At 41.2% G+C, this 13,504-nt stretch overlaps 1 protein-coding gene across 8 annotated transcripts in view; it reads left to right on the plus strand.

The window, feature by feature from the left end:
• PDSS2 (decaprenyl diphosphate synthase subunit 2) overlaps nt 1-13,504 on the plus strand; it is a 268,281-nt gene that overhangs the window by 226,525 nt on the left and 28,252 nt on the right. For all 8 annotated transcript variants that reach the window (XM_082404858.1, XM_082404854.1, XM_082404857.1 and 5 more), the window contains one exon: nt 770-802. In XM_082404858.1, the coding sequence (XP_082260984.1) occupies nt 770-802 (33 nt within the window). The remainder of the gene's footprint in view (nt 1-769; nt 803-13,504) is intronic.

Consider the following 13,504-nt stretch of genomic DNA (forward strand, 5'->3'; position numbering starts at 1 on the left):
CATTTGGTGCCTCCCCCATTGATGCAATATGAAGTATATAATATTCCATGTAAAATATTCTTGCCAAAAATGTTTAACCTAAACCTAAGCAAGCTTCTTCAGACCCAGCTTTCAGTTTGTAAGCACACAGGGACAAGTTAAATGACACAATGAAGAAATAATATGACAAATCCAGAAAGAGGCATTTTATACAACAGCTGCCCTGGTCTCCTCAAAAAGTCAATTATTTTAAAAGTTAATGATTTTTATTTTCATTTCTTAAAAAACAGGGAGGGGCTAGTCTAGATTTAAAAGGCGAAACAGAGACATAAATGCCAAGTGCAATGTGTGAATCTTGATTAATTCTAGTTTGAGAAAAAAAGCTAAAATAAAATATATTCTTGGGACAGTGGGAGAAATTTGAACACGGGTTGTATGTCAGATGATATGGCATTATTGTTAGTTTTTTTAATTTGAAAGTGATCATGTATGAGATGTCCTATGCTTACGAGATGTGTGCTGAAGCATGAAGGGGTGAGGGGTCATGGTGTCTGCCACTGTCAAACCTAGAGTGTATATGTGTGCTTGTGGTACTGTTCCTACAACTCTTCAATATGTTTGAGAGTTTTATTTATATGTATATACATACATACATATATATATTTCACTATATACATATATAGAGACAGAGGGGGGGAGAGAGTTGACTTATTCTTTGAGAAGCAAAAGTTATAGAAATACTAAATGATTTTTAAAGAACTAATTAATTTCCCCCTCTTTTCTGTTTTAGGCTCAACGGAAAGGAAGATTAGACTATGCTAAGGTAGGTAGATTTTGTACCTTCTACACAGTTTTATACATTTCAATTTGACGTTTGGTTTTTGTTTATATTTGAAAGGTCAAAAGAGAGTCATCACATTCAAAGCTGATTAGCAGGTAAAATAGGATTCATTTAATGATAAGCTTATTTACTGAATGCCTGTGTCATTCCAGACACTGTTAGATGTTGGAAATACAAGAGTGAACCAGATCAACTCTTTCTTTCATGACATTTACAAGCTAGTGGGGGAGATGGGTAACTAATAAACAACTAAATGGATGCATAATATAATGTCAAATGGTGGTAAGTGTTGTGAAGAAAAACTGCGTAAACACCAACCATTGCTGGAAAGATGCCTTTGGACTATGGAAAACAGCTTTTAGCATCATCATCAGCTAATACCTGGGAAGCATCATTCAGGGCAGATTTGGATTTCTAAAGGCAGTAGTTTTCATATCACCTGTGGGGCTTTTGAAAACATATACATGCCTGGGTTACCACAGCATAATACCCTCTTCCACCAACATCAAAATCCACTGGTGGGCAGAGCAGGGCGGGGGCAGGATGGAAGAGTTTGAAAAAAGGGTCCACAGATAATTCTGACACATAGCCTTGTTCAAAAACTGCTGTGGGATTTCAGATTTCAGTGCACCGGTGCAAGCCTATGAACACACTTGGGTCACATTCTGTTTTCTCCTGAGGAACAAATGGAATATTTTAGCAGGTGTATGGGATGCATACAGCTGCTTGGCTAAAGGAACATGCTAACCATCTGGTTTTTGCAACAGTCAAGAATAGCCAGAGTGTGAGCACACCTGCACGCCAAAGACAAGGAGGAAGAAGTGGAACCTGTAAGGGCTCTGCTTGCAGTGGGACAACCGAAACCCTCAGTGATCTCTCCAGGGCTGATTCAGAACCTTGCGCTCTCCTGACAGCCCTGAAGTGCACACCCCTGGCTCCATGCCTTTTCCTTGCCTGAAATGCAGGTCCTCCTTTTCTCTTTCTCACAAACTTTTGCATTCTTCCAGAAAAATTAGATTAATAGGAGCACCTCTAAACTGAGGACTTTTATATCCGTCACTCTATCTTAGATGTCTACTTGAGCCTTACACCCAAATGGTCTCCCACAGGCAAAGAAGCTCAAAGTGTCTTAAACTGAACTCAGCATCTTCCCAACATCTCTGGTCCCTTCTTTTTTAATAGACTTTTATTTTTCAGAGCAGTTTTAAGTTCACAGCAAAATTGAGCAAAAAAGTATAGAGAGTTTCCATTACCCCCTGACCCCACACAGGCACAGCCTTCCCCACTACCAGCACCCTGCCGCAGAGTGGTACCTTTGCGAACAATCAGTGAACCTGCATTGATGCATCTTTATAACCCAAAGTCCATCGTTGACATTAGGGTCCAATCTTAGTGTTTTATCTCTGGTCCTTGTTACTTATTCTGTCTCCTGATGTTGGCACTGTCATCCCACCAGTCAACCGTGTGAGAAACTTAGAAGTCACTCTCAAATGCTCTTACCCCCTCACCCCTATGTTCCATGACCAAGTCACATCAGTTTTATATCCTACATTTTCTTGAATCCAACCCCTCCTCTTGAGCTCTCTTTCATTGTTCATGTTGAGTCTCCTCATCTGAACCACTAAGAAGCCTACTGACTGGTCTCTGTGCCTCTCTTTTGTCCCCACAGATCCATCGCCAGCCAGAATGTCTATCTAAACCACAAATCTGGCAAACATTCCAGCTTAAAACGCTTCCTTGGCTCCATGTTGTCTATAAGGCAAATTCAGAGCTTGCTAGAGTGGCATATAAAGCACTGTGGTCTCATCCCCTGGAGGGACTCTCCAGCTTTGTGCCCTCCTACCCTGTGCTCCAGCGGCACCAAATTACATAAAACATACTGTTTCTATTCTCCGTGCCTTGACCCACGCTGTCCCCTCTGCTTGGAATGCAGCAGTGTCCCCCTTTATCTGGCTACTCCTGCCTCTTCTGTAAGGCTTAATGTAGGATCATCTCCAAGAGGAGGTCCTTCCTGGTTCCCTAGGCTGGATGAGGGCTTTCCTGCATTCTCTAACACACTGTGCATCTCTCAGTCATTGCACTCAACTCTGTTATTCTATAATGACCATTCATGAGACAGATCATAGACTGTAAGCTCTTTGAGGGCAGAGACAGTATCTTATTTGTACGCTTGGTGCCCAACACAGTGCTTGGCACTTGGTAAATGGTGAGTGAGTGAGTGAGGCCATAAGAAAATAGAAGACCCATGAAGTTAGTTACAGGAGATATTCTGGTATAGGGTTTTTTATTTCAATCAGAGAGGAAAGGAAAGCTTTTGACACAAGTTGCAGGTATCAGCAGGGATAAGAAGATTGCTTGGGAAGGTTGTAATAAACTAGCTTGGAGATAAATGCTGGGATTTCACTGTGATAGTAAAGGAAATAACTTATAAATGAAAAAGTAAGGGAAATGACATCATGATTTGGCAATAGAGTGATTATTTTTCATTGATGCTTATTTATGACTCAGAGAACTCCTTTAGGATTTCTTATTGCAGAAGCACCTGATAGTGGAAGAGACTAGAAGAAAAGAAAAGAATATGGGGCACAGATAGAACACCCTGAACCGAGCAATGGCTCTGTTACCAACTCACTGCAAAATCTGTTATCAGCCACTTAACCTTTTTGGTCTTCCCTCAGTTTCCTTAGTATAAAAGGAGCAGTTTACAATAGTGCTGTTCTACTCTTTAGGCCCAAATTTGAGAGGAGACATTCTTTTTTGGGGGAGAGGGGACATTCTTATCTTGTGTACTACTGCGGTCCAGATTCATTCCTTCATCCACTTCATCCGCCCAAGCACTGTGGATCTGATATTTAATGTGTGCGAGGCGCTGCGCTGGGGCTGACTACCGCCATAACCAGGACTGACTTAGACCTTCCTATTGAAAGTCCACCTTTTCTCTGTTTTTTCTCTCTTTAACATGTATCATAATCTAAAATTATCATTTTTATTTAGTTGCTTGTTTTTTCTGTCTTCTTCCGCTAAAATGTAAGAGCCCTGAAGGCAAGGCCTTCAATGGCCTTGTCCATGGTTGCATCGTCTGTACCCAGCACAGGCTTATATATAGGGGTGCGTGACAAATACGTATGGATGAGTGCTGCATTAATGCGATGCTAGGGGAAGTGCAGGAAGCTAAGAGGTCTGGAATTGGGGTTTGTAGACTCAAATTAGCCATTTAAAGAGTATATTGACTATATAACACAGTTCATCCCTATGTTCAGCAGCCCTAAGTTTGCCTTCCCAAGTGCCCAGTGACATTTCTCATGCCAATGAACAGAAACCCACCCTGCTAGAGTATGTGGTACTGTGCTGAGATTTAAGGGATCTAGGCGATTAACCCAGACCTATCATCCATACATAGACCCAAATCCAAGTACCATGGGTAAAAACGATTATATCCATCCCTACCAAGTGTCGGGGAGATGTCTGCACAGTCTAGCTCACAGTATTGTCTCTTACGTAGCATATCATGGGTCCATGATGTGGTCCTGGTGCTCATGCTGACTGATGCAGGCATCATGCTAGGCAGCTTAGGACTCCCCTGGTAGGTTTATCTGTAAAACTACGTTTTGTTTTGTTTTTTTAAGTTTTGGCTGCGCCAGGTCTTAGTTGTGGCACTCAGGATCTTTGTTGCGGCATGTGGGATCTTTAGTTGCGACATGTGAACTCTTAGTTGTGGCTTGCATGTGGCATCTAGTTCCCGGACCAGGGATTGAACACGGGCCCCCTGCATTGGGAGTGTGGAATCTTACCCACTGGACCACCAGGGATGTCCCTCTGTAAAACTACATTTGAAAAACTCAGTGGCCGTTTCTGGAGAGTGTCATGAAATTTATTTATTGCTGGAGATATCTTTATTTCCAAGTGGTGAGTGTTTTCTCAAAAGCCAAATTTTATCTGAAAAATCAGATTTTAAGAACCATAGAAAATTATTTTGGCCGTGTGCTCTATGGCTTTGTATACCAGCTCTCCAATTCTGTCAGTCTCAGAATGGCGAGGAAGCAGGGGAGAGAGCAGAAGTGGCGATCAAAATCAATCTCAGCTAGATCTCGAGAGTGCCTGTCACATTCAGCAAAACAGTGGTCTGTCCTCAAACACTCAGAAAAGAAATTGAATTACTTCTTAATTGAGTTCCTGTGGTGATGGAGCCTGGATGTGAATGCTTTACACTGCTGCACTGCCTTTCATCTAAAGATATCAAAGCACTCAGCAACTATTCATTCATTAAGTCTCTCCCGCCTCTGGAAGGTGGTTAACACCAGCACAGGAGCACTCTAGCTATTCCTGAAGCTCATCCACCCAGGGCTGGGGAGGAATGGAAGCTGTTTAACTGTAAGGCAATTCTACCCAGCTTCTAAAATGAAAAAAACAAGAAGTATCTTACTTACCTAGTTAAAACTGCAGAAGTCTTATTGGACAGAATGTAATTACCAGAAGTGAATTGTGACCAAAAAACTGGTGCCGACAGTTTTACTCATATGCGCGATGCAATGGGGATCTTCATTACAGTGATTGGTCTGCAGCCCTGAGTGTGTATCTCTCATGGTATAGGGAACTAGTCCATGTTCCCTAGGTTTCTGGCCCCAAGCAGATTGAGTTCAGTGTTAGAGGGAAGAGTGCCACCTATTGAATTGTAGAAATTCATGGGCGTGTGTCAGGACCAGTGGAGAAGTTTCTCAGGCCACATTCACTCTTGGTTTGCTATGGTAACTAATATATATGTCTGAAGGAAAACGAGCATGTTGACTACTCTCACTTAGAAAAACATCTACAAACGTCTGTGTATTTTCCCCAGCTGGAGCTGAGCGTATGCCGGTAGTTTAGCCTACTGCTACTTGAAAGAAGCATGCTGCTCAAAGACTGAGGCAGATGGTATTTTTACCACTTCAGGCAAAACATGGCACCTATGGTTTGGCTTTCTACAATTTTAATTTTTTAACACTTTCAAAAAGGCTGGCTTAAATATCTCCATCACAGAGATACAGACTTTTTCTCAATTTCCTGTTAATAATTGCTTCAGGTATACAAATATGAATAAATATCACTTGGTCAAAACCAGACTGTCAGCCACGTGGGCCGGCCTCCTGCTCATTCTTCCACAAGTGCCTAGGACTGGGCCTTACATGGGCTTTGACAGTCATGCTGATTTTGACACAAAGACTCTAAATGGTTTGCAGGAGCTTTCTTTGTATCCATCTCCAGTCTTTACTATGTAGTTCCTATAATTTTCCCCATGACTCAGTACAGAAAAGAAAGTTGTTTTTCATGTCTTCTTACTGAGGTTCACTCGAAGCACAGAGAATTGCTCAGGGTTAAGCACTTGGTAAAGAAAGATTTTGCAGGTGTTGATTTATCAGGCATCCTGTTCTCAGTCAAACGTGAGAGAGATTTTTTGAAAGGAGTGGGTTTTTGCCGTGCCCCCTCTCCTGGAATTTGTTCAGGGTCCCAGAGTAGCGCATTCCCCTGCCTCTCGGGCACAGCGTCTAGAGCCCCTGCCCTCCCCTTTCCTCCCTGCCCTCAGAAGGCCCTGCACATTTTGTTTTATTATAAAACGCATTTGCATAGGGTACACGTTAAAATTCCCTTCCCAGCAGCAAACCGTGCTGTCCACAGACATTTGCATTTGCATGATCACATATCATCATTTCCCTTTAAGAAGAAAAAGAGTCTTTCCTTTCCAAGGCTTGCCCTTTAGCCATTTCTTCTCATTTATTATCCATAGATTGCTTCAGCCATTTTGCTGCCTATTGAATCCAAAATTCTTTTTTGAACCTTGAGTATAGTATAGGAAATTTTCTGTAAGTATTACTGTCCTTTGTTTACTGACAAAGCCAGACTCTTTTTTTTTTTTTTTTTTTTGGCAGACAATTTTTTCCTGCTTGTTCTTTCCCATAACCCTAGCTAACTGGCTCTGAGAATTTTTCACATTGGCACATTTAGAGACCAGATGTTGCTGTGTTTTCTCTTCCCTGCACCCCTTTCTTGGGCAGACGCTCCTTCTCCTACCCTGGGACTTTGCATTAGCTCCTTTGGTAAAATATTCCAAACAGCATCACTGTATGCACTGAATCTGTCATGTCTTCTAACCTCTTGAAGCTGTCTTAACATTTAGGATTTCTGTTTTAGTGATAATTATGGAGACTATGTAGAAGCATTGACATTCCCCTCTCCCATCTTTTTTCATTAAGGACTTGTGGTCCAATTAGATGAGATGTTTATAATACAATTTAAAGGAAAAAAATCCAAATCCAAATACCATTATGATATGGATGCAGCTATATGAAATTTTATATGCTTTATAAAGACTGGATGACAACGTGTAAAAATGTAAATAAGGGCATTAAGGTAATACATCTGAGCAGGGTTTTTTTCTGAAAGGTATCTGTTTTAAAAGTGTAGACTCTGATTTGAATTAGAATTTTTCCAGATTACAACCTGAGCTACTGAGAATTAAAAAATAACTTGCCTGAACTCATGTTTTTAGTGACATAACCAGCATTTAATTCTAGGCTCCTAAAGAATTGCTTCCTTCTATGGCAATAGAAGGAATACACTGTTGGAAAATGTGGGGTTTTTTAAAAAAATTTTTTTGATTGAAGTATAGTTTATTTACAATGTTGTGTTAGTTTCAGGTGTACAGCACAGTGATTCAGTTATATATATTTAATTGAATATATGTATACATATTCTTTTTCAGATTCTTTTCCCTTATACGTTATTACAAAATATTGAGTATAGTTCCCTGTGCTATACAACAGGTCCTTGTTGGTTATCTATTTTATATGTAGTTGTGTATACGTGTTAATCTCAAACTCCTAATTTATCTCCACCCCTTCCCCATTGGTAACCTTAAGTTTGTTTTCGGAAATGTGATTTTTTTTACACTGTGAATTTTTGTGTGAGGGCTGAAGTTGTGGTTGAGGTGCTGGGGAACAGTTGAGGAAGACAGAAACGTCGTACACCGAGCCCGCAGTGCAGGCGCTGATCTGATGACCTACCCACAGCAGAGGGGTGGGTGCTGGAAGACACTGCCAGAACAGCCATCTGAAAGTTTTAAATCCTCCACTCCTTGTTTCCTTAAAAATCAGATAAAACCAGTTGTTTTTCTTTTGGCAATCACATTTCAGAAAAGGGGGATATTTTTTGTTTTGGGTTTCTTTTTTTTTCGGCAATAATGAATAGGTTTTGTTTAATCTTTTTTTCAAAACAATTAATTTACTAAAGCCAGTTTTTGCAACCACTGCTTTGATTCCAAATCTCCTTCAAAATACAGTTATCAATGATGGAAAAATAATCATTGATCAATTTCTGTCTGTAATAAAGCAAAGAAGCTTTTGTACCATGTGAAACTTTTAATCAAAAATAAATTCTAGGACTTCCCTGGTGGCACAGTGGTTAAGAATCCGCCTGCCAATGCAGGGGACACGGGTTCGAGCCCTGGCCTGGGAAGATCCCACATGCCGTGGAGCAACTGAGCCCGTGCGCCACAACTACTGAGCCTGTGCTCTAGAGCCCACGAGCCACAACTACTGAAGCCCACGCACCTAGAGCCCGTGCTCCACAACAAGAGAAGCCACCGCAGGGAGAAGCCCGCGCACCGCAACGAAGAGTAGCCCCCGCTCTCTGCAACTAGAGAAAGCCCGCGCACAGCAACAAAGACCCAACGCAGCCAAATAAATAAAATTAATTAATTAATTAATTAAAAATAAATAAATAAAATAAAAAATAAATTCTAATTCCACATGCAATAGTCAGTATCTTGAGCCCGAGTTGTGCCTTATTGTGAGCCCTCAAGTCTTTTTGCAAAACAGTTACCCTCTGGACATTCATTCATTCATTCCCCATTATAAAGCTAGTTCTTTTCCTCCTTAAGTCTCTGAGTGTATTATTTTGCATTTGTCCCCAGTGACTATCATCTTGCCCTGATGATCTATTCCACTAATATCTTAATGTTATTTTAAAATTAGATTCTCGTTCTCTGAGGTGTTAACAATCCCACACACCTCAATGGCATCAACAGATTTAATGATCATAATCTCTAGTCCCTTGTGGACCATGAATAAAATTATTAAATGATAAAAATAAGCCTCTTTATGACATCATAAAATATTGCCACTCTCTCAGTTGTTCACCCAAGTACTATTGATACGCTTTAATTTTTATTTTATTTTATTTTTTAAAATTTTATTTATTTTTTGTCTGCTTTGGTTCTTCGTTGCTATGCACGGCTTTCTCTAGTTGCGGTGAGCGGGGGCTACTCTTCGGTGCGGTGTGCGGGCTTCTCATTGTGGTGGCTTCTGTTGTTGCGGAGCACGGGCTCTAGGCACGTGGGCTTCAGTAGTTGTGACACACGGGCTCAGTAGTTGTGGCGCACGGGCTTAGTTGCTCCGCGGCATGTGGGATCTTCCTGGACCAGGGCTCGAACCCGTGTCCCCTGCATTGGCAGGCGGATTCTTAACCGCTGCGCCACCAGGGAAGCCCTATTGATACTCTTTAAATTCAATCCTCTAAGCAGTTATAAATCTTCTTTATTTTTCTTCAAATCATTTATTCCTAGCTTATTGGTCTTTCATCTCTAATTTTATATATAAAATATTATTTAGTTTATGACAATAGTATTTATTGGGGCAATCTCTCCCATCCTTAGATTCATCTTTCTGAATTACTGGGTCCTGAAAAATTACACGTCTGCATAATATCTAACATTTTTCAGGAAGCTAAGGCAAACTTAGATTGTTGATGAAAACCAGTTCTTAATTGTAAGCCTGGAATCGAGTCTGGTTTTGCACACCATTATACCCTGAGGGCCTAACACAGTTCCTGCCACATACTGGGTGCCCAATAAATATATGCTGAACTACTGTTGAATGAATGAATGAATAACCCAAGATGTGCCAGATGTTTGTGCCTATATTCCTTTTAATTCATAAGACATATTTGACTCCATCTTTGCTCCTCTTATTTCTCCCCAAGTATATATATATATATTTTTTTTTTTTTTTTTTTTGCTACTTTATTTATTTATTTATTTTTGGCTGTGTTGGGTCTTCGTTTCGTGCGAGGGCTTTCTCTAGTTGCGGCAAGCGGGCGCCACTCTTCATCGCGGTGCGGGGGCCGCTCTTCATCGCGGTTCGCGGGCCTTTCACTATCGCAGCCCCTCCCGTTGTGGGGCACAGGCTCCAGACGCGCAGGCTCAGTAGTTGTGGCTCACGGGCCCAGTTGCTCCACGGCATGTCCCCAAGTATATTTTTAATCAAATGGTCACCTCCTCAATGCCATATACTCTCTGGGTTGAAACAAAGATTCAATTGGGGTAACCTTTTGAATCTTAGTTTAGAAAGCTAACTACAGATGCCCACCAGGCTGGTTCTGTGGGTAAATGCTTTGCACAGTGGGGTGGCTGGATTCAATTATTGTTCCCAGTTTGTGGTATCAGGAGCCACTTGTGCACAGGGAGAGCCTGTATGACTTTATGTGGAGGATTGATCCTTCTGTCCCCATAGAGGAGCCTGCTTAGCCCACGGAACAGTTTTAAGTAGAGCTGAAGGGAATGCTGTCTCTTTCCCTGTCATAAAAAAAAACAGTGGAGAGGCATGAGTTTTCCAAAAAGAGAATGAAAAGGGAGGCACCTCTGTGTTGATGTTGAATGTGGTTTTTAGTCAGAAGTCTTTGTCATTACCTTAGATTGATATTTTCAAACTCATTCACTAATCCTACAGGCTGATTTTTTACAGAATTAAGGATTTTAGTCAAGATGTCTGATCTTTCAGAAAGCTGTAATTTGTTCATTTGGTACCTCTGAAGACATTCCCTCATGTTTCCTAAGCAGTGTCTGCAGGCACTACTCAGCCTCCCCAATGACATGTGAGACAGAATATTGATCCTGGATGTGCTTAACCACCTTTCTGAAATAGCAAGGAGGCCATGCCACCTCGATTTTCAAACAGAATTACTGAGGTAACAGTAGAGATCACAGAACCTGTAACATAGGTCGGTGATGTGTACAGTGCTCCTAACTAAAGATTACGGGTGAGTAGATCCTTTCTTTCCCCCAAGTCCTTGACTTTTTGGATTGATGAAAGATCTTACCTATCCACCAGATAGTAATAAAAGCCAAAGATGTACCTCTGAAGATTGATTCCTGCGTGGTGCAATGGTGCAATGGTGCCCCCTATGGAAGGTCTCCCTGTTCTAGATCTAATGAAATTATGCTACCTTTTATCTTCATTCCTGACGAGATTTGTGTGCACCTGTTAGGAAAGGTTGTAGGCCTTTTGACGTCGTGTGATCTCTGTCAGATGCATGCCATTGTACGTGTGTTTTTCACTGTGCACTCTGTTCAAGACACACACTAAGCACTTTAATCAAGTGGTTCTATCAGATTCTGTCTCTGAATCCCTTCATTTTATGGAGAAGAGATTGAATAAGCTAACAGCGTTCACAGTTAACTATCTCACAGTCATGATTCCACCTGAGTCCGCTGACTCCACACTGTACTCTTCACTACCATACTGCTTCCCAAGGTGCTTTAGACATGCTACAAAAAGAAGTAAGAGAGAATTTGTAGGCAGGCTCTGGTCTTACAAAAATCCAGAAAATGGTATGCATTACTCTGTAATCTAACATAATTCTGGTCTCAAAAATAGTGATTGTCTAGTAAGTGACTGTCTTATCATTTATTTGCTGAACCAGTACAATGATTATTGTGATTTTTTTTAAGCTGGTAAGCATTCTTCACTCTTTCAAGAAAGTTTTATAGATATAACCATTTAAAACAAGTTCTTGATAAAGCAACTATACTCCAATAAAAATTAATTTAAAAAAATTTTTTTAATAAATAAAAATATAAGGCTTCCCTGGTAGCACAGTGGTTAAGAATCCACCTGCCAGTGCAGAGGACACGGGTTCAAGCCCTGGTCCAGGAAGATCCCACATGCCATGGAGCAACTAAGCCCGTGCGCCACAACTACTGAGGCTGCACTCTAGAGCCCACAAGGCACAACTACTGAGCCCGCACGCCACAACTACTGAAGCTCGCGTGCCTAGAGCCCGTGCTCCGCAACAAGAGAAGCCACTGCAATGAGAAGCCTGCACACCGCAACGAAGAGTAGCCCCTGCTCGCTGCAACTAGAGAAAGCCTGCGCACAGCAACAAAGACCCAATGCAGTCAAAAATAAATAAATAAAATAAATAAATTTATATAATAAATAAATAAAAATAACACAGGTTCTCAGGACTTCCCCAGCAGTCCAGTGGTTAGGACTTCACACTTCCACTGCAGGGGGCACAGGTTCGATCCCTGGTCAGGGAACTAAGATCCTGCAAGCCATGCAGCGTGGCCAAAAAAAGTAAATAAAACAAGTTCTCATTACTGTTCTCTTGAGGAAGGCAAGGATCTATGTTAACAAATACCCTAGCACCATAATGTTGAGCCCTCCTACATCTGGAAGAGGTGTTAATCCTGCAGATATGATTACAGTTACATGGCACAGAGTAACAGCGTCACCCCACACATTGATTGCTGCATTTGCCCCCAGTCTGATGCAATCTGCCTGGAAGGCATGGCTGAGGTATACATTGGTTTCATTGTCATTGCTCTCAGTAGATGTAGTTTTCTAGTTGTATGATGTACGTTCTAGTGCTAGAAATCATAAATGAGTTTTGATCTCATCTTGTGTCAGGATGCATGTTAGGATGTCAAGAATCTAGGGTCACGTGGATGGTGTTGGCGGTGGTAATGGTAGTTTTAAGGTAATTGATCCCCAGGTATCAGCAGATGAAAAACCTGGACATGAGGAGGATTTAAGAAATGTATAAGATATAGACTCAAGTAAAATAACAGAAACCCAAATTCATTCTTGCATAGTTTATGTATTCCTCAAATAACCCCCAGGACTGTTTACCTACATGACGTGCATGCTCTTGTCCCACAGTGTTCTTTTTTTTTTTTTTTTAAGAAGAATAGAGGACAGCCAGTTAAATTTTTTTTTTAATTTATTTATTTATTTTTGGCTGTGTTGGGTCTTCGTTTCTGTGCTATGGCTTTCTCTAGTTGCGGCGAGTGGGGGCCACTCTTCATCGCGGTGCGCGGCCTCTCTGTCGTGGCCTCTCTTTTTGCGGAGCACAGGCTCCAGACGCCCAGGCTCAGTAGTTGTGGCTCACAGGCCTAATTGCTCCGCGGCATGTGGGATCTTCCCAGACCAGGGCTCGAACCCGTGTCCCCTGCATTGGCAAGCAGATTCTCAACCACTGCGCCACCAGGGAAGCCCCCCACAGTGTTCTCTTTTAATTAAATAACCAGCATTGCATTTGTCATGAGATTGCAGAGCTTACTATTTATTGATTCGCTCCTAAAAAAGCTACAGGCAAGAGTAACTCATTGCTGCAATCTACAACCTATGATATGTTTTGCTTATTGAATTTCTGGTACAGAGTTTGCTAAAAAGCTTCATGGTCCCAGTTTTGCTTTTTGAATTTCAGTGTATAGAATTAAGTTTTTCTTTGGAATATAGTACTAAAATTAAAAATTAGCTTTTTGAGCCAGGATATAGATAAATCAGTGATTATTTATAAATCATTAAATTTTCCTTCAGAAGGCATGATAACCAAGAAGCAAAGATTGCTTTTCCTCTGGAATTAAGCCTC

This window comes from Balaenoptera borealis (genome assembly GCF_965194805.1).
Source record: "Balaenoptera borealis genome assembly, chromosome: 9".
Taxonomy (NCBI): domain Eukaryota; kingdom Metazoa; phylum Chordata; class Mammalia; order Artiodactyla; family Balaenopteridae; genus Balaenoptera; species Balaenoptera borealis.